The following is a 19,163-nucleotide window of genomic DNA, read 5'->3' on the forward strand; positions in this document are numbered from 1 at the left end:
ATATATTTTTGGAAAAACATTTATATTGGAAAAGTCTGATTTTAAGCATAGGACACATGGTTTTTTAAAATCTATTTCTGATGAACAATCTCACACAGGTAGTTCTTGACTTACGATCAACTTGAGCCCAAAATTTGTATCACTAAGCAAGACAATTGTTAAGTTGTTTTTCCCATTTTACAACCATTCTTGCCACAGTTACTTTGTTAATCAGAAGGCAAGAGGACAGGAGAGGAGAAAATGACAGAGTTAGAAGGGACCTTGGAGGTCTTCTAGTCCAACCCCCTGCTCAGGCAGGAAACACTATACATTTCAGTCATCCAATCTCTTCTTATGGTGATTACATAAGCTTGGGTGATCACATAACCCTGGGACACTGCAACCATCATAAATACATGCCAGTTGCCAAGCTTCTGTATTTTATCAGGATTAAGCAGTTTTGCATGGGCAAAACTCATAATTTAAGGAAACTTTGTATATTTTGAAGTACCTTTTCATGTACAAAGCACTTTCTAGAAATTTGTACATAGCCTAGCATTTTACTCAATATAGGTATTTGTGCCAACTATTAGACATTATACCTTTGGTCTACCTTTAATAGTATAGAACGGTTTGTACTTAAATGGTTTTCTCATGAAGTTTTAAATAGTCAAATGGATATTTAATCTGCACCTGCTATTCCTATTTGACAGCTGGTTAGATCCCTCTCTCCCTTTACATTCTAATCAGTTCTCAAATGTATTTTCTTACTGAAAATGTATTTGTCATTTTATCATCCCAATTGTGAACTACTGGTTTTCTATTACAACAGTGCATTATGTCCTCATTTCTTTTTCAACTAAAATGTATATTTTTCTCAGCCTATACTACTATCAGTAGGGACAAGAAGCATATTTCTAAAATAATCAAGAATGCCAACAAGGATTGTGATGTGGAGGCTATTGTACATCTTGGCACTAACGATCTGTCCCAAAAAGATGTACTCTCTATGCAGAACGATTTCCAGAGCTTGGGGCAGGAACTTAGCCGAACAGGCTGTAGGCTTACTTTTTCAGAAGTTTTACCAATATATAAGGAGCAAAATAGAAAAGGCCAGCATATAGCACAATTCAATATGTGGCTAAAGGAATGGTGTAAAGGGGAAAGGTTTGGATATATAGTCATGATGTCTGTAGCTGGTCCAATGAAAAAAATATACAAAAGAGATGGTTTGCATCCATCAAAGAAAGGGACTGAGTTACTTGGCAATAAATTCAAATTTTCTGGAGGAATATTTAAATTAAACAGTGGGGATAGTGAGTTAATTGATACAGAACATCCCTGTACCTGGCAATCTAAAAACTATAGGGCTATCAGTGCATGTAACATAGATGTGTGTGTGTGCGGACAAGAATATCAACCTTGCTGTCAAGCAAAATCAAGCTTCTAATAGCGAGTGTCACACAAAGTGCACTAACCAAATAGGTAGTAAGATAATAGGGGAATTCAGGCACCACACAGGTTATGTAGAAAGTAAACACGGGGTCAGTCATAAAGGACTCAAATGTCTATACACCAATGCACAGAGTATGAACAGCAAATAGGGTGAAATAGAAATTCAGGTTAATGAGGGAAGATATGATATTATTGCCATTACGGAAACATGGTGGGATGAAACCCACAAATGGAACAAACAGCTAGAGGGATTTAAATTATTTAAAAGAAACAGACCAAATAAAAGAGGAGGCGGAGTTGCTCTATATGTAAGAAATAACTACATCTCTACAGAAATAGAGCACAAAAATGATGAAAACTGTCTTGAATGTATTTGGGTCAATATAAAAGGGGAAAAAAACGACATTACCATAGGCGTATATCACAGGCCACCCACCCAAACAGAGAAAATAGATGAACATTTTGCTAGTCAGCTAGCTAAGGTATGTAGGAAGCACATCACAATAGTAATGGGGGACTTTAACTACCCTGACATCAACTGGGCGCAAACTCTGCACCAAGTGCAAGATCAAACAGATTCCTTGCAAACCTAGCAGACAACTTTGTCTCCCCAAAAGTAGAGAATGGAACTAGGGGATTAGCCATTTTGGATCTAATTCTCACTAACAGAGATGAAATGATAGAAGGTGTTGAAGCCACAGGAACCTTGGGAGGAAGTTATCATGCAATATTGGAATTCAACATTATGAAAGCACAAGCAACAGAACACAGTCAAACTAGAGTCTTGAACTTTAAGAGAGCTAATTTCAATAAACTTAGAGAGGGCTTGAGAAGGATTCCATGGATGAGAATCGTCAAGGGGAAAACAACTCAAGAAGCTTGGGAAATTTTGAAAAGTGAGATAATAAAGGTCCAGTCTAGCACAATACCAACAAAGAGGAAAAATAACAGCTCTCAAAAGAAACCAACATGGCTACATAAAGAACTCTCTGATAAATTGAAAGATAAAAAAGACAAGTATAGAAAGTGGAAAGAGGGGCACATAAATAAGTCAGAATATCAACAAATAGCCGGAGCCAGGAAAGATGAAGTGAGGAAAGCCAAGGCTCAAAATGAACTACGGCTTGCGACCAAAATCAAAAATAACAAAAAAAGCTTCTTTCAAGATGTAAAAAACAAGAAAAAGTGAAGGAAATGATTGGTCCATTAGTGGGGGAAAGTGGCAAGAAGGTGACAAGCAACAGGGAGAAAGCAGAACTATTTAATTCATTTTTTGCATCTTTACACAAAGAGAAAAAACAGACCAACCTACCAAAAATAGTGCCATAAAAAACAGAATAGAAACGCAAGTTAAGATAGGCAAGAAAACGGTAAGTGAGCACCTCTCCAGCCTAGACGAGTTCAAATCACCAGGACCAGATGGATTACACCCCAGGGTTCTCAAGGAACTGGCAGATGTGATCTCAGAACCATTGAAGTATATTTTTCAAAGATCCTGGAGCACTGGGGAACTACCAGAGGACTGGAAAAGAGCTGATGTAGTTCCCATCTTCAAAAAGGAAAAAAAAATGGACCCAGGAAATTATAGACCTATCAGCCTGACTTCAATACCTGGGAAGATTCTGGAAAAGATAATCAAACAATGAATCAGTGAACACCTAGAGACAAACAAAGTCATTACTAAAAGCCAACATGGGTTTGTCAAAAACAGATCATGCCAGACAAATCTTATTGCATTCTTTAACCAAGTGACAAAATTAATGGATCAGAGGAATGCTGTGGATATAATTTACTTGGACTTCAGTAAAGCATTTGGTAAAGTTGATCACAACCTACTATTTGATAAGATAGAAAAATGTGGTTAGACAGCATCACCATCAGATGGATCCGTAGCTGGCTGACCAGCCGTACTCAGCGTGTAGTCCTCAATGGAATCACATCTACATGGAGGGAAGTGTGTAGTGGGGTGCCCCAGGGCTCTGTTCTGGGCCCAGTGCTCTTCAACATCTTCATCAATGATTTGAACAAGGGGATAGATGGGGAAATCATCAAATTTGCAGATGGCACCAAGCTAGCAGGAATAGCCAACACTCCAGAAGATGGGCTTAGGATACAGGAGGATCTGGACAGACTTGAACACTGGGCGCTATCTAAAAAAATGAAATTCAATGGTGAAAAAAGTAAGGTTCTACATTTAGGCAAGAAAAACCAAATGCACAAGTACAGAATAGGTGGCACCATGCTCAATAGTAGTAACTGTGAGAGGGATCTCGGAATCCTAGTGGACAATCACTTAAATATGAGCCAGCAGTGTGCTGCAGCTGCCAAAAAGGCCAACACAGTGCTGGACTGCATTAACAGAGGGATAGAATCAAGATCACGTGAAGTATTAATACCACTTTACAATTCCTTGGTAAGGCCACACTTGGAATACTGCATCCAGTTTTGGTCACCACGATGTAAAAAAGATGTTGAGACTCTAGAAAGAGTACAGAGAAGAGCAACAAAGATGATTAGGGGACTGGAGACCAAAGCATATAAGGAAAGGCTGCTGGAATTGGGTATGTCTAGTTTAACGAAGAGAAGGACAAGGGGGGACATGATAGCAGTATTCCAATATCTCAGGGGCTGCCACAAAGAAGAGGGAGTCAAACTATTTTCCAAGGCACCTGAAGGCAGGACAAGAAGCAACGGGTGGAAACTAATCAAGGAGAGAAGCAACCCAGAACTAAGGAGAAACTTCCTGACAGTTAGAATAATTAACCAGTGGAACAACCTGCCTCCAGAAGCGGAGAATGCTCCAACACTGGAAGTTTTCGAGAAGAGACTGGACAGCCATTTGTCTGAAATGATATAAGGTTTCCTGCCTGAGCAGGGGGTTGGACTAGACGGCCTCCAAGATCCCTTCCAACTATTATTATTATGGATCATCGCACAGTCAGCCAGATGTTCAGACTGGATTTGGCATTTTGTCTACCTATCGAGTCCTTACCCAAGACCTGGGATAGGCAGATGTGGAAGTTTGATGGTATTACAGGTATCGTCGCAGGATGGAAGCAGTTCCTAATAAGGCCGCCTTTTGCAATTGACTAATAGCGAATTTGTCAATGCCAATGGTGTTCAAGTGGTGCTCCAGTTGTTTTGGGATTGCACCCAAGGCACCTATGACTATTGGTATACCCTTGCTTGCTTTTGCCACAGTCTTTCTATTTCTATTTGTAGGTCTTTGTATTTTGTTATCTTCTCCAGTTCTTTCTCTTCTATTCTGCTGTCTCCAGGCACTGCCACGTCCACTATCCAGACTTTTTTGTCTTTCTTATCGACAATTGTTAAGTCTGGGGTGTTATGTTGCAGGTGCTTGTCTATTTGAATTCTGAAGTCCCAGAGCAGTTTAATTTTATCCTTTTCTATGACTTTCTCTATTTTATGATCCCACCAGTTTTTGCTTACAGGCAAATGATATTTTTTGCAGATCTTCCAATGCACCATTGTTGCTACTTTGTCATGCCGCTGCTTGTAATCAGTTTGTGCAATCTTCTTGCAACAGCTTACAAGTGGTCCACTGTTTCTTCAGCTTCTTTGCATAGGCGGCACTTACTGTCTGTTGCTGTCTTCTCAATTTTGACTTTGTATGCATTTGTCCTTAAGGCTTGGTCTTGTGCAGCCAGAATTAGTCCCTCGGTCTCTTTCTTCAGTTTTCCTGCTCTTAGCCATTGCCAGGTTTTATTATTATCTGCGTTCCCAGCTATTTTTTTCATGTATTGGCCATGTAGTGCTTTGTCTTCCCATGCCTCTATTCTGTTCTTCATTTGATCTTTCTTGTAGGCCAGTTTGGTCTCTCCAGTAATTAGTAAACCTTCCTGATATACTAATTTCAGTGCATTATTATTATTATTATTATTATTATTATTATTATTATTATTATTATTATTATTATTAATCATCGCACAGTCAGCCAGATGTTCAGACTGGATTTGGCATTTTGTCTACCTATTGAGTCCTTACCCAGGACCTGGGATAGGCAGATGTGGATGTTTGATGGTATTAAAGGTATCGTCGCAGGATGGAAGCAGTTCCTAATAAGGCCGCCTTTTGCAATTGACTAATAGCGAATTTGTCAATGCCAATGGTGTTCAAGTGGTGCTCCAGTTGTTTTGGAATTGCACCCAAGGAGCCTATGACTATTGGTACTACCCTTGCTTGCTTTTGCCACAGTCTGTCTATTTCTATTTGTAGGTCTTTGTATTTTGTTATCTTCTCCAGTTCTTTCTCTTCTATTCTGCTATCTCCAGGCACTGCCACATCCACTATCCAGACTTTTTTGTCTGTCTTATCGACAATTGTTAAGTCTGGGGGGTTATGTTGCAGGTGCTTGTCTGTTTGAATTCTGAAGTCCCAGAGCAGTTTAATTTTATCATTTTCTATGACTTTCTCTATTTTATGATTCCACCAGTTTTGGCTTACAGGCAAATGATATTTTTTGCAGATCTTCCAATGCACCATTGTTGCTACTTTGTCATGCCGCTGCTTGTAATCAGTTTGTGCAATCTTCTTGCAACAGCTTACCAAGTGGTCCACTGTTTCTTCATCTTCTTTGCATAGGCGGCACTTACTGTCTGTTGCTGTCTTCTCAATTTTGACTTTGTATGCATTTGTCCTTAAGGCTTTGTCTTGTGCAGCCAGAATTAGTCACTCGGTCTCTTTCTTCAATTTTCCTGCTCTTAGCCATTGCCAGGTTTTATTATTATCTGCTTTCCCAGCTATTTTTTTTCATGTATTGGCCATGTAGTGCTTTGTCTTCCCATGCCTCTATTCTGTTCTTCATTTGGTCTTTCTTGTAGGCCAGTTTGTCTCTCCAGTAGTCAGTAAGCCTTCCTGATATACTAATTTCAGTGCATCTTCATCATTGTTCTTCAGATATTGTTCCAAAGCCATTTTTTCTTCTTCAACCATCTGATGTACTTGTAGCATTCCACGCCCACCTATTTGCCTTGGTAGATAAAGTCTGTCAATGTCACTGCGTGGATGAAGGGCATGATTCATTGTCATTATTTTTCTGGTCTGACTATCCATTGCTTTTAGTTCTGCTTGAGTCCAGTCCACTATTCCAGCTGTGTACCTAATGACTGGGATTGCCCAGGTGTTGATTGCCTTTATGGTATTTCCTCCATTTAGTTTGGATTTTAAGATCTTCTTCACTCTCTTGATGTATTCACCTCTAATCCTTTTCTTGACATCAGTGTGCTTGATGTTGTCAGCTTGAAGGATACCCAAGTATTTGTAGTAATCTTCCTCATCCAGACTCTTAATGTTATTTTCGTGGGGCATCTTGATTCCTTCAGTTTTCATTATTGTTCCTTGTTTAATAGTAATTGTGGCACATTTGTCCAAGCCAAACTCCATTACAATATCTTGGCTATATATACGGACAGTGTTGAGCAGTGATTCTATTTCAGATGATGTTTTTCCATACAGCTTCTGATCATCCATATAAAGGAGGTGGGATAGTCTGGCAGATGTTTTTGATGTTTGATAGCCATGTCCTGAATTATTCAGTATTGTTGACAGAGGAAACAGTGCAATAACAAATAGTAATGGTGATAATGAATCTCCTTGAAATAGTCCTCTCTTGCTATTAACCTCTCCCAGCTTCTCACCATTGATCTGCAACTGTGTCTTCCATTGTGCCATCGATCTTTGCACAAATTTTCTGATGTTTCTACTGACTCCTGTTATTTCTAGGCACTTGATTATCCAATCATGTGGCAGAGAGTGAAATGCCTTTTTTTAGTCAATCCATGCCACATTCAGGTTGGTCTTCCTTCTCTTGCAGTTTTCGAAGATCATTTTGTCTATTAGGAGTTGATCTTTTTTTTCCTCTGCTATTGGGGTGGTTTCCTTTCTGCTCAGGTGGAAAGAGATTGTTTTCAACTAGATGCTGTTGTACTGCATCAGCTACCACACCAGTTAGTAAGTTGAAAGTTGTTGGTAAACAGGTAATTGGCCTGTAGTTGCCTGGTGTTGCCCCTTTTGCTGGATTTTTTATTATTAGGTAGGTTTTCCCAGTTGTTAGCCAATTTCAATTTCTCCTCCTTGTAGTATATTGTTGAACTGTTTGGCAATGAGTGGGTGTATAACAGTTAGATGTTTCAACCAAAACACATGCAGTTCATCTTCACCTGGTGCTGACCAATTTTTGATTTTCTTTGCTCTTTTTTCTACCATTTTTGTTGTTATTACTAGTTCTCTCATTTCAACTTCTCTTTTATTTGCATCCACCTCTTTTAACCAAGCCGCATCCTTGTTGTATTTCTTTGGGTTATCCCATTATCTGCTTCCAGAACTGCACTGTTTCTTCCTTGTCAGGTACTGACTGATTCCTTGCAGTTTCTCCATTGATGGATTGGTAGAAACGTTTCTGATTGGATTGAAATTGGAGGTTCTGCCTATAGTTTGCAATTCGAGCTTCATATCTACTGATTTTCCTGGCTATAGCTGTTATTTGTTGCTTTATTATTTCCAAGTGCTTCCTTGATCTTCCTTGTTTCTAAGTGGTATTTCTTGATTAGGTATTCTTTGGTCTTCTTGTTCTTCAGCTTCTTTCCTTTCATCTGTTCTAACTTGCTTGCATGTGATCCTAACTTGCTGATCTTATTTTCTAGTCTAACCTTCCATTTTTCTGGTGCATTGTTTGTTTGTTTTTCTTCTTTGTTGATTTTGCATCCCAGGTATTCAGTTATAACTGCAGCTGTGCTGTACATTAGTTGGTTTGTTTCTTGCAGGGAATTGGTGCTTATACTTGATATTGCAGTATTTGCATCTTTTAATGCTTGTGCTAGCTGTTTCTTTGGAACAAGCTTCAATGCAGGTAGCCTTATTCTGTTGTTTTTGTGCTGTTCTAGATGCTCAGTTATTCTTTGTTTCAATTCATTTATTTCTTTAGTTAGAGGGTTTTGTTCTTCCTGAGGAAGAGGTGCCTGGTTTCCAAATGAGAACAGTTGTATATCTCTACTGGATTCTTTCACTGCCAACTCTCCCTGGTTTGCCTCTACATTCTGAATTACTTCTGGTAAGGCTTTGATTTCTTTGCCCTGGGTAAACCTTTGCAGTTCATCCAATTCTGTTTCTGTAAATACTTTATTTCGTGTTATAAATCGGCGTTGATCTGCTAGTCTCTGTTCTGTTATTTATGATTCTGGATGTTGTTCTTTCCAGAACTGGTGCATTCGTTTTAGATATCCTCTTCTTGTTGGACTTGATCTGTAGTAACAGATCATTATTTCTTTGTTTTCAATCACTGTGTATCTGCGACGGGTAGACACCTTTTCTTCCAGTAGTTCTGCAGCTGCTGGCCCTGGTTGCTCAGCCAACAGTCCTGAGTCCTGTAACCCATTTTTCACCAGATATCCAGGAACTCCAATATCTAGCGCAGACCTTGTTAACCCGGGCGACGTCCGAGCCGGTATGGCATTCTGTAATTTACGTCTCACCATATTTTTATGGGAGAGACACTCTTTGTCTGACTCCTCTGATGAGACCTGTCCAGTATGGTTGAACCTCTGGCATAGCTCTCATCTTCCTCAGAGTACACAAGCCCGACAACCACGTCAAGGTAGTGCCTCACTGGGGGTTGTTGTTGTTGTTATTGTTGTTGTTGCTGTTGTTATTATTATTATTATATAAATTTCAGAAATGGTACATTAACTTTAAAGTACAGCTGCAAGCTACAGAAAAGATATTCCACGACACTTCTAATCACTCCTTCTACAACCTGGATTGAAATTTTGCATACTTCTATTTTATGCATGCATCTTCTATGATTGTCTTACTTACTACCATTAACTAAATTCTGTTGTCATTTGTCTAGGTTGATTGATGCTTTAAAGGAAAGCATTGCTCCCTTTTTTTCTCACTTGATTCCAAAAATCTGAATGCAATATTACACATCCTTCATATAATCCAACATTTTCATTCTTTCTCAGAAATTATGTTAGTTCTTACATATACTCAATCTGTTCTTCTTTGAGATTTTGAGAATTATTTGTAGAGAAGGAAACAGTTGGCCATTATGACAAGGATATATCATAAAAACCGATACAAAACTGCTTCATTTTTCTTACTATCTATTTATTTCTTCTCATAGTTCCTCAGTTTCTGTTTCACACAAATAAAACACAGAGCTTACCTATTCACTGAACCTATATTTGGGTTGTATCAACAATTACATTCTGATCAACTACATTCTGATCAATCAACAATTATATAACTGGAATTCAGAAACAACAGTTTCTGATATGTAATTTTCATTATATGGATATACATATACTTTATGTCTAACCAACAGCCTAAAATTTGCTTGTCAGCAGAATTTACATCTGAATAGGCACACATAGCAGTATAAAATACAAATTCATAAACAAAAATATTACTAAATAAGCATCTATAATGATGATTTTAGGCATTCAATGATGCAGTAATACATTAGAGTTTAATGAGGAACAAAGATCAAGAGTAGGCTTGTGACTTTAAGTATTAAGGCAGGACTTCAATAAAGGTTAAATTAAAGCATCCCTATAAAGCACTTTGATGAAGAGAAGCACCCTTTTGCTTTTAAACAGTGGAGTGGCTTTGCTTAGCACGTGCAATAAACCACTTCTTTCAAAACAAACTGATCAGTTGCTTCTAATCATAAAGTCAAGATGGAACATGCTGCCTCCAGATTCTATTCCAGGGGAGGCTATAAAATTGTATAAACATATAAAAATTACCTAACTTATTTGTACAATTCTGTCATTTTTCATGGAGTGTCTCCCTGAGATAAAGAAAATTTAATTCATGTATCCTTTTTAAATATGTTTCTGCTAGAACAAATGAAGTACCAGGATAATTACTCATTACAAAACACAACAATATTTGAAGTTTCACTTTTCTGAAATATTTTATCTGACTTACAAAGATTATTAATTATATATCTTAAACATCTCATGCAAGAATGCAAATGTCAGATGTAGTTTTCTTAAAGGCTACTGCTGATAATTTAAAGGAAGAGATAATTAAATTTAGTATGTAATAATGTGTTTGATATGATATGAATCAGTCAGAAATCTTTCAGATATATTTATAAGAAGTGATTAGTGGTGTATTAGAGAGTGGCTAAATTTTTACCTATATCACTACTAGTGTGGATTGAATTTAGAGGACTCATTAGCAATAGCAATAGCACTTAGATTTATATACCACCCCACAGTGCACTCTCTAAGCCAGACATGTCAAACTCATGGTGTCATGTGATGTCGCGCAACGTATCAGAGCTTTTTCGCAATGGGGTGGGTGAGGCTTCCCGATGATGCGTCCGGCCCACGGGCCGGCAGTTTGACACCCCTGCTCTAAGCAGTTTACAGAGTCAGCTTATTGCCCCCAACAATCTGGGTCCTCATTTTACCAATCAAGGAAGGATGAAAGGCTGAATCAATCTTGAGCCCTTCCTGCTGTGGGCAGGATTTTCCTATAATACTGCATTCTAATCACTGCACCCAGTAGGCACTGATTATATTTATTAAACACAATTTTGTTAGAATATTTCTATCAAGTGATGGGAATTAGCAATCACATATCTCTCTTCAGGCTAAAGTTAATCTAAAAATTCAGTGTAAACTGTGGGTAATGTGACATGAAAAAGCTTCACAGCTCAAGTCTGAATAAATCCAGTTCAATTTATATGGAACTCAATGTTTATTACAAAACTGGATCTATTTTATATGATTTCCAAGGAAATAGAAACAAAACATAGAATGTAATTATATTATCATTTTAAACTGAAGCATCTTTTTCATTAATTTTTGAACTGCCTTAGATTAGCCATAAAAACAATATTGTTCTATTTTTGCTGTTATTGTTAAAATCCAGTTATTTTATATAAAGTTTATAGTTTGGTTTGTATAGGCATTTAACAATAGTAAAACAAAATAAAATTGTGAAATGGGGCACTTTTAAGTCCCTAATTAAGAGAAGATTCCAAGTTGTAAAGAAAACTGAAAATTAGAAGATGTAGGCATGCATTTTATTTGAGAGTTCATCCTGGAATAATTTAAAATATTCCTTTACTTCCTTTATATAAATTGTTTATATTCTCCCAAATATTACATAAGCTAAGCCACTTTTAAACACATACACACATATCAAAACTTTTTGGTTTCAACAAGAAACATATTTGTTAAAAGATAGAGATCATTATACAAGAAAAGGAAAAAGAAAATATATATTTTTAAAAAAAAAAATAATCTAATTTTTGGAATACCCTCTTGGATTCCCATATTAACAGTCTTCATGCATAAGTTGATTACTGCAAGCCGGACCTTACAAATCTAACCAGATATCATAGAGATATCTCTACTAGATTAATCCCTTGGGGTTCCTCTAAATTTATGTCTTTTTATCACTTTCTCATTGCTTCCTTTCTGTCATATACAGAATGCAATGTGTTACATTCATATTAAATTTCCATTTGTTTTTTTTTGTTTTTGTTTTTAAATAGGAAGGGTGCAGAAATTAAAGAACCAACCCAGGATTAATATTTTGTTTTTTGTTTTAACTAAAATTCAAAAAGAGTATATCAATTAAGCTGTTACTGTCTCTGCTGGAAGCTTGGCAATTAGTTCTGATTTGCCATGTCCTGGTGTATTTAAAAAAGGACATAGAAGGGGGAATAGTAAAGGGAGGAGGAGGAGGAGGGGGGGGTTATAAGAAGCAAAATGAAGGTGGCAGAGGCATCAGACAGAAAAGATTTTAGAATGGCTTTCTTTCTCCTACAGCATATTCTCATTTTTGTTTAAGCCCTTACAATGTGACAATATCTGTAATAAATAAATTCTCTTTCTGATTGTTGTTTTTACCTTGCTTCTCTAATACATGGCTGAGAAACCCTTAATGTCCTATAGCTGTTTAACTGTCCATCTGTCTCCATATTAAGAAAGGTTTTTACATCATGTAATGCTCCCAACGGAGCAGATGTCAACATTCTTCTAAATTCTTTCTGCTTGACTGTTTGTGTTTAGTTAAGACTATCTGGAATTGGAAGCTTAAATTGTATCATTCTTATTATCCACAAGATATGGTCAGGAAGGGAACAAGGCAGTGGGAGGTAAGGGAGATGAAACCATCTAAATCAAGCAGAAAAGGTCTGTGCTCTTGGAACACTATACTGAGATGAAACGAAGTTGCATATTTAATTTAGCTTCAATTCACTAATCATGGAGTCTTTGGCAAAAACAGACTTATTGGCCTATGTTGCACAAATGAAATTTATCTGTTGCTATTGTTGTTGCTGCTGTTGTTGATGGTTCAGTGTCACTGTGGAAGAAGGTATAAGAAAATAGCCCCAGCCATTATTACCATATTATTATTGTGGTTAAGTTGCTGAGCTTGTCAGCTGGATACCTGACAACCCAGGTTCAAAATCCAAGTGCCGTGCAATGAAGTGAGCTCCATTACTCTCCTCAGCTCCTGCCACTCTAATTCAAAAGCATGCAAATGTGATTTGATAAATCGGTGCCACTTTGGTGAGAATGTTACTGTTTTCTGTATTTTAATGCTGGCCACAAGATGATAGAAGTATCTCTCAGACAATGCTAGATCCCTTGGCTGAGAATCAGAAATGAGCACCTCCCTCTTGAATCAGTCACAACTGGAGAGGTGAAACTTTGAACCTTTATTGAAGTGCTCCTCTATATTTCACTAAGCAGAATAATTAAGGTTATAAATATTTCCTCCATTTATGTTAGGTGTGATCAAGGCAAATTAAAAATATCTAATAATATTAGAAAGTAAAAGGAAATCATTATCAGGTCTATGGTAAAGTTAACTTCATGAGTATCCTCAGTCCACCATTTCCCTATAATAAGGGAAAAGAAGAAGCAAATACTCCATATAATATAGTGGGATTTTCTTCCATCAACAGTAGCCATTGTTAACAGAGAAAATTTGGCCAGGGTTTCAGTGTGAATGACATCCCATGGTTTGCAAAGAAGTTGCAGAATTAAATTTGCAATATTATGCTAAAGTTGTAAACTAGATTGTAAGAGAAATGTTATTTGTTTAATATACATTCATTTGATAGCTTGGTATACAGCTCATATTTTCTGTGTCTGTTTCATGTTTTTCATTAGTGTGCACTGTCATTTTTATATCAATGGAAACTTTTATTTATTTAATTAGGAGTGATATTTAACAAACCTGGCAGCTATGTATGTTTGGTGTATAAACTTTAACAATGCATAAACTTTATACCAATTTAGTTTATACAAATACAAACTTAACGTTATACAATTAAGATAGATGCCATGCCTTTCTTGCAATCTAATTCCTCTACCTTGGTAGCAATTTCCTAGAAATAAAACAGGTTGCATATTTTGAGATGCAATTATTGCTCAGAAATTCAGAACTTTTAATTATTCTCAAAAGACCAAATGGAAATGCAAAATATGGTTCAATCGAAAATGAAAGGGGAATATCCATGCCTTCAAATTTTCAATGAAAACATGCAAATCTATTGACATATGCAAATTTAGCAAATTTGCATGATTAATAGTAATCATAATAGAATAGGTGCGCAAAGCACATGCAGTGCAAATCAGGCATAAACATCAAAACTCACCTCTAGCTTTGCTTTTTGTAGTAGCCACTGGGACAAGGAAAAGGTTGCAAGAGGAGAAGAGAACAGACAGGGGTTAGTTAGAAGTTCTGATGAAAAGTATAGAGACAGTTTCACTAATGGCATAGGACTAATAAAAGCTAGATTCAAATACAGTATCTATGTCACAATGCATATTTTTCCACCATTTACCAAATGATGTCTATATTATGTATTCTACATTGAGGCCAATGTTGCTTGAAATAGATTACCGGCAGCAGTAATTGCAATTAGTTATGCACTAAATGCCATACAATTTGTAATTTAAATTATTTACCTTTTTTTAAAATAAAAATCAACATTTCAGTTTATATCTATAGATATATACATAGATATGTATTTATTTGCCACCCATCTCATTTGGAATGACTCTAGGTGGCTTATACATTAAAAGCATTAAAATCATAAAACACTTTATGATAAGATTTTGATCTTATATGGCAGAACATTCGGATATTTATATTATTTCTTTTATATATGCTCATAACACCACATAGATCTTAGGTTTTTATGAATTTATTGATAAGCCAGGAAAACAGAGTCATGATGATGATAATAATAATGCTGAAGCTATTATTTGTTTTACTGCATATTAATTGGATGATTAAAAAAACTGAGATCCAGCCCACAAAATACAATTGTGGACTTTATTAGGTTGAGAAGGAAAGACATTCTTATTACATTATTCTGAATTTCTAAAGGAAAGGCAAAATATTACTTGGAAATTAAATTAATAAAAATAAAAAAATAAAACATCCACTACATCTATTTAATTCACTTTAACATTTTTAAATGAAAATGTTAGAAAATCTTTTAATGAATAGTTAAAATGTAGAAGAAAAACTTTATGAATTTTGTGGCAAAGTACAATAATACTGAAACTCAGTTCTAATGCTGCCTTAGGAACAAAGCCAGTTGAGGGAAAATAATAATAATAAAAAAAATAGATTATTATACAAGCTGAACTTTTATTTGATTGATTACTAATACCACTTTTAACACAATCTGGCTTTGCACCATTTTTCTAAAATTTTGTCATGGTCAGTCATGCCAAATACCATTTAGGTCTATATGTAGTTTATATTATTTGTGCCAGCAAGAATTAATTTACACAGCTATACAATAAACTGTATTTTTCTTTCTGAAGCCTTTTCACCCGGTTTGGATAGATCAGTGTTTCTCAACCTTGACAATTTTAAGAATTTAAAATTTAAGAATTCCACTGGCTGTGGAATTCTGGGAGCTGAAGTCCACATGCCTTAAAATTGTCAAGGTTGAGAAACACTGGGATAGATCTTTTAGAGTGTTTCACAGATTCTTTATTTTTGTTTATATAACAGTAAACGTGGTATCATTTTTATCATCATTAACCATGGTGACTCGAGGTAATTTATTCATTCATAGTTATGATAGGTAGATTTTAAAACACAAGCATTTATTCCAATATCAAGCCAAGCCCTAGAAGCAGTGGTAGGATTCAGCCAGTTGGCCCACTTCAGCAGACCCGGTAGCTAATTTTTTGTTTCCCAGGCCCAGAATGGACTTTCAGAAGTGGCATCCACACAGAGAAATGGTTATTCACATATCTGAATCCCACCACTGCCTAGAAGGCACTCTGCATAACTCACTTAGCATGAAAATTGTTTATTTATTACTGCGTCCTGCTCTTTCAACCTGATACCATTTATGACAGCACCATTCTCGTATTACATGGAAGTTAACTTTGTTTAGGAAGTTTCTCAAAGTTTCTAATTACTAGAACACCCTTCTCTATTGTTCTTTTTCCAATTTTCCTTCCTTGCATGTTTATATTATTGTTATTATTATTGTTAATAATAATATTATTGTTAATAATATAATAACAATTATTATTATTATTATGGATCCTCGCACAGTCAGCCAGATGTTCAGACTGGATTTGGCATTTTGTCTACCTATCGAGTCCTTACCCAGGACCTGGGATAGGCAGATGTGGATGTTTGATGGTATTACAGATATCGTCGCAGGATGGAAGCAGTTCCTAGTAAGGCCGCCTTTTGCAATTGACTAATAGCAAATTTGTCAATGCCAATGGTGTTCAAGTGGTGCTCCAGTTGTTTTGGGATTGCACCCAAGGCTTATTATTATTATTATTATTATGGTGGATCATCGCACAGTCAGCCAGATGTTCAGACTGGATTTGGCATTTTGTCTACCTATCGAGTCCTTACCCAGGACCTGGGATAGGCAGATGTGGATGTTTGATGGTATTACAGGTATCGTCGCAGGATGGAAGCAGTTCCTAGTAAGGCCGCCTTTTGCAATTGACTAATAGCGAATTTGTCAATGCCAATGGTGTTCAAGTGGTGCTCCAGTTGTTTTGGGATTGCACCCAAGGAGCCTATTACTATTGGTACTACCCTTGCTTGCTTTTGCCACAGTCTTTCTATTTCTATTTGTAGGTCTTTGTATTTTGTTATCTTCTCCAGTTCTTTCTCGTCTATTCTGCTGTCTCCAGGCACTGCCACGTCCACTATCCAGACTTTTTTGTCTTTCTTATCGACAATTGTTAAGTCTGGGGTGTTATGTTGCAGGTGCTTGTCTGTTTGAATTCTGAAGTCCCAGAGCAGTTTAATTTTATCATTTTCTATGACTTTCTCTATTTTATGATCCCACCAGTTTTTGCTTACAGGCAAATGATATTTTTTGCAGATCTTCCAATGCACCATTGTTGCTACTTTGTCATGCCGCTGCTTGTAATCAGTCTGTGCAATTTTCTTGCAACAGCTTACCAAGTGGTCCACTGTTTCTTCAGCTTCTTTGCATAGGCGGCACTTACTGTCTGTTGCTGTCTTCTCAATTTTGACTTTGTATGCATTTGTCCTTAAGGCTTGGTCTTGTGCAGCCAGAATTAGTCCCTCGGTCTCTTTCTTCAATTTTCCTGCTCTTAGCCATTGCCAGGTCTTGTTATTATCTGCTTTCCCAGCTATTTTTTTATGTATTGGCCATGTAGTGCTTTGTCTTCCCATGCCTCTATTCTGTTCTTCATTTGGTCTTTCTTGTAGGCCAGTTTGGTCTCTCCAGTAGTTAGTAAGCCTTCCTGATATACTAATTTCAGTGCATCTTCATCATTGTTCTTCAGATATTCTTCCAAAGCCATTTTTTCTTCTTCAACCATCTGATGTACTTGTAGCATTCCACGCCCACCTATTTGCCTTGGTAGATAAAGTCTATCAATGTCACTGCGTGGATGAAGGGCGTGATTCATTGTCATTATTTTTCTGGTCTGCCTATCCATTGCTTTTAGTTCTGCTTGAGTCCAGTCCACTATTCCAGCTGTGTACCTAATGACTGGGATTGCCCAGGTGTTGATTGCCTTTATGGTATTTCCTCCATTGAGTTTGGCCTTTAAGATCTTCTTCACTCTCTTGATGTATTCACCTCTAATCTTTTTCTTGACTTCAGTGTGCTTGATGTTGTCAGCTTGAAGGATACCCAAGTATTTGTAGTACTCTTCCTCATCCAGACTCTTAATGTTATTTTCGTGGGGCATCTTGATTCCTTCAGTTTTCACTATTTTTCCTTGTTTGATAGTAAGTGTGGCACATTTGTCCAAGCCAAACTCCATTACAATATCTTGGCTATATATACGGACAGTGTTGAGCAGCGATTCTATTTCAGATGATGTTTTTCCATACAGCTTCAGATCATCCATGTAAAGGAGGTGGGATAGTCTAGCAGATGTTTTTGATGTTTGATAACCATGTCCTGAGTTATTCAGTATTGTTGACAGAGGAAACAGTGCAATAACAAATAGTAATGGTGATAATGAATCTCCTTGAAATATTCCTCTCTTGATATTAACCTCTCCCAGCTTCTCACCATTGATCTGCAACTGTGTCTTCCATTGTGCCATCGATCTTTGCACAAATTTTCTGATGTTTCTACTTACTCCTGTTATTTCTAGGCACTTGATTATCCAATCATGTGGCAGAGAGTCAAATGCCTTTTTGTAGTCAATCCATGCCACATTCAGGTTGGTCTTCCTTCTCTTGCAGTTTTCCAAGATCATTTTGTCTATTAGGAGTTGATCTTTTGTTCCTCTGCTATTGGGGCGGTTTCCTTTCTGCTCAGGTGGAAAGAGATTGTTTTCAACTAGATGCTGTTGTACTGCATCAGCTACCACACCAGTTAGTAATTTGAAAGTTGTTGGTAAGCAGGTAATTGGCCTGTAGTTACCTGGTGTTGCCCCTTTTGCTGGATTTTTCATTATTAGGTAGGTTTTCCCAGTTGTTAGCCACTTTTCAATTTCTCCTCCTTGTAGTATATTGTTGAACTGCTTGGCAATGAGTGGGTGTATAACAGTTAGATGTTTCAACCAAAACCCATGCAGTTCATCTTCACCTGGTGCTGACCAATTTTTGATTTTCTTTGCTCTTTTTTCTACCATTTTTGTTGTTATTACTAGTTCTTTCATTTCAACTTCTGTTTTATTTGCATCCACCTCTTTTAACCAAGCCGCATCCTTGTTGTATTTCTTTGGGTTATCCCATATCTGCTTCCAGAACTGCACTGTTTCTTCCTTGTCAGGTACTGACTGATTCCTTGCAGTTTCTCCATTGATGGATTGGTAGAAACATTTCTGATTGGATTGAAATTGGAGGTTTTGCCTATAGTTTGCAATTCGAGCTTCATATCTACTGATTTTCCTGGCTATAGCTGTTATTTGTTGCTTTATTATTTCCAATGCTTCCTTGATCTTCCTTGTTTCTAAGTGGTATTTCTTGATTAGGTATTCTTTGGTCTTCTTGTTCTTCAGCTTCTTTTCTTTCATCTGTTCTAGCTTGCTTGCATGTGATCTTAACTTGCTGATCTTATTTTCTAGTCTAACCTTCCATTTTTCTGGTGCACTGTTTGTTTGTTTTTCTTTTTTGTTGATTTTACATCCCAGGTATTCTGTTATAACTGCAGCTGTGCTGTACATTAGTTGGTTTGTTTCTTGCAGTGAATTGGTGCTTATACTTGCTATTGCAGTATTTGCATCTTTTAATGCTTGTGCTAG

At 36.9% G+C, this 19,163-nt stretch overlaps 1 protein-coding gene across 4 annotated transcripts in view; it reads right to left on the minus strand.

Moving 5' to 3' along the window:
- CADM2 (cell adhesion molecule 2) overlaps nt 1-19,163 on the minus strand; it is a 404,147-nt gene that overhangs the window by 181,858 nt on the left and 203,126 nt on the right. For 3 of the 4 annotated variants that reach the window (XM_039333779.1, XM_039333777.1, XM_039333780.1), the window contains exon 2: nt 14,087-14,113. The exons of the other annotated variant lie outside the window; for it this stretch is intronic. In XM_039333779.1, the coding sequence (XP_039189713.1) occupies nt 14,087-14,113 (27 nt within the window). The remainder of the gene's footprint in view (nt 1-14,086; nt 14,114-19,163) is intronic. 4 annotated transcript variants of the gene reach the window in all.

Source organism: Crotalus tigris, unplaced genomic scaffold (genome assembly GCF_016545835.1).
Source record: "Crotalus tigris isolate CLP2741 ecotype Arizona unplaced genomic scaffold, ASM1654583v1 scf7180000024508.2633422, whole genome shotgun sequence".
Taxonomy (NCBI): Eukaryota; Metazoa; Chordata; class Lepidosauria; order Squamata; family Viperidae; genus Crotalus; species Crotalus tigris.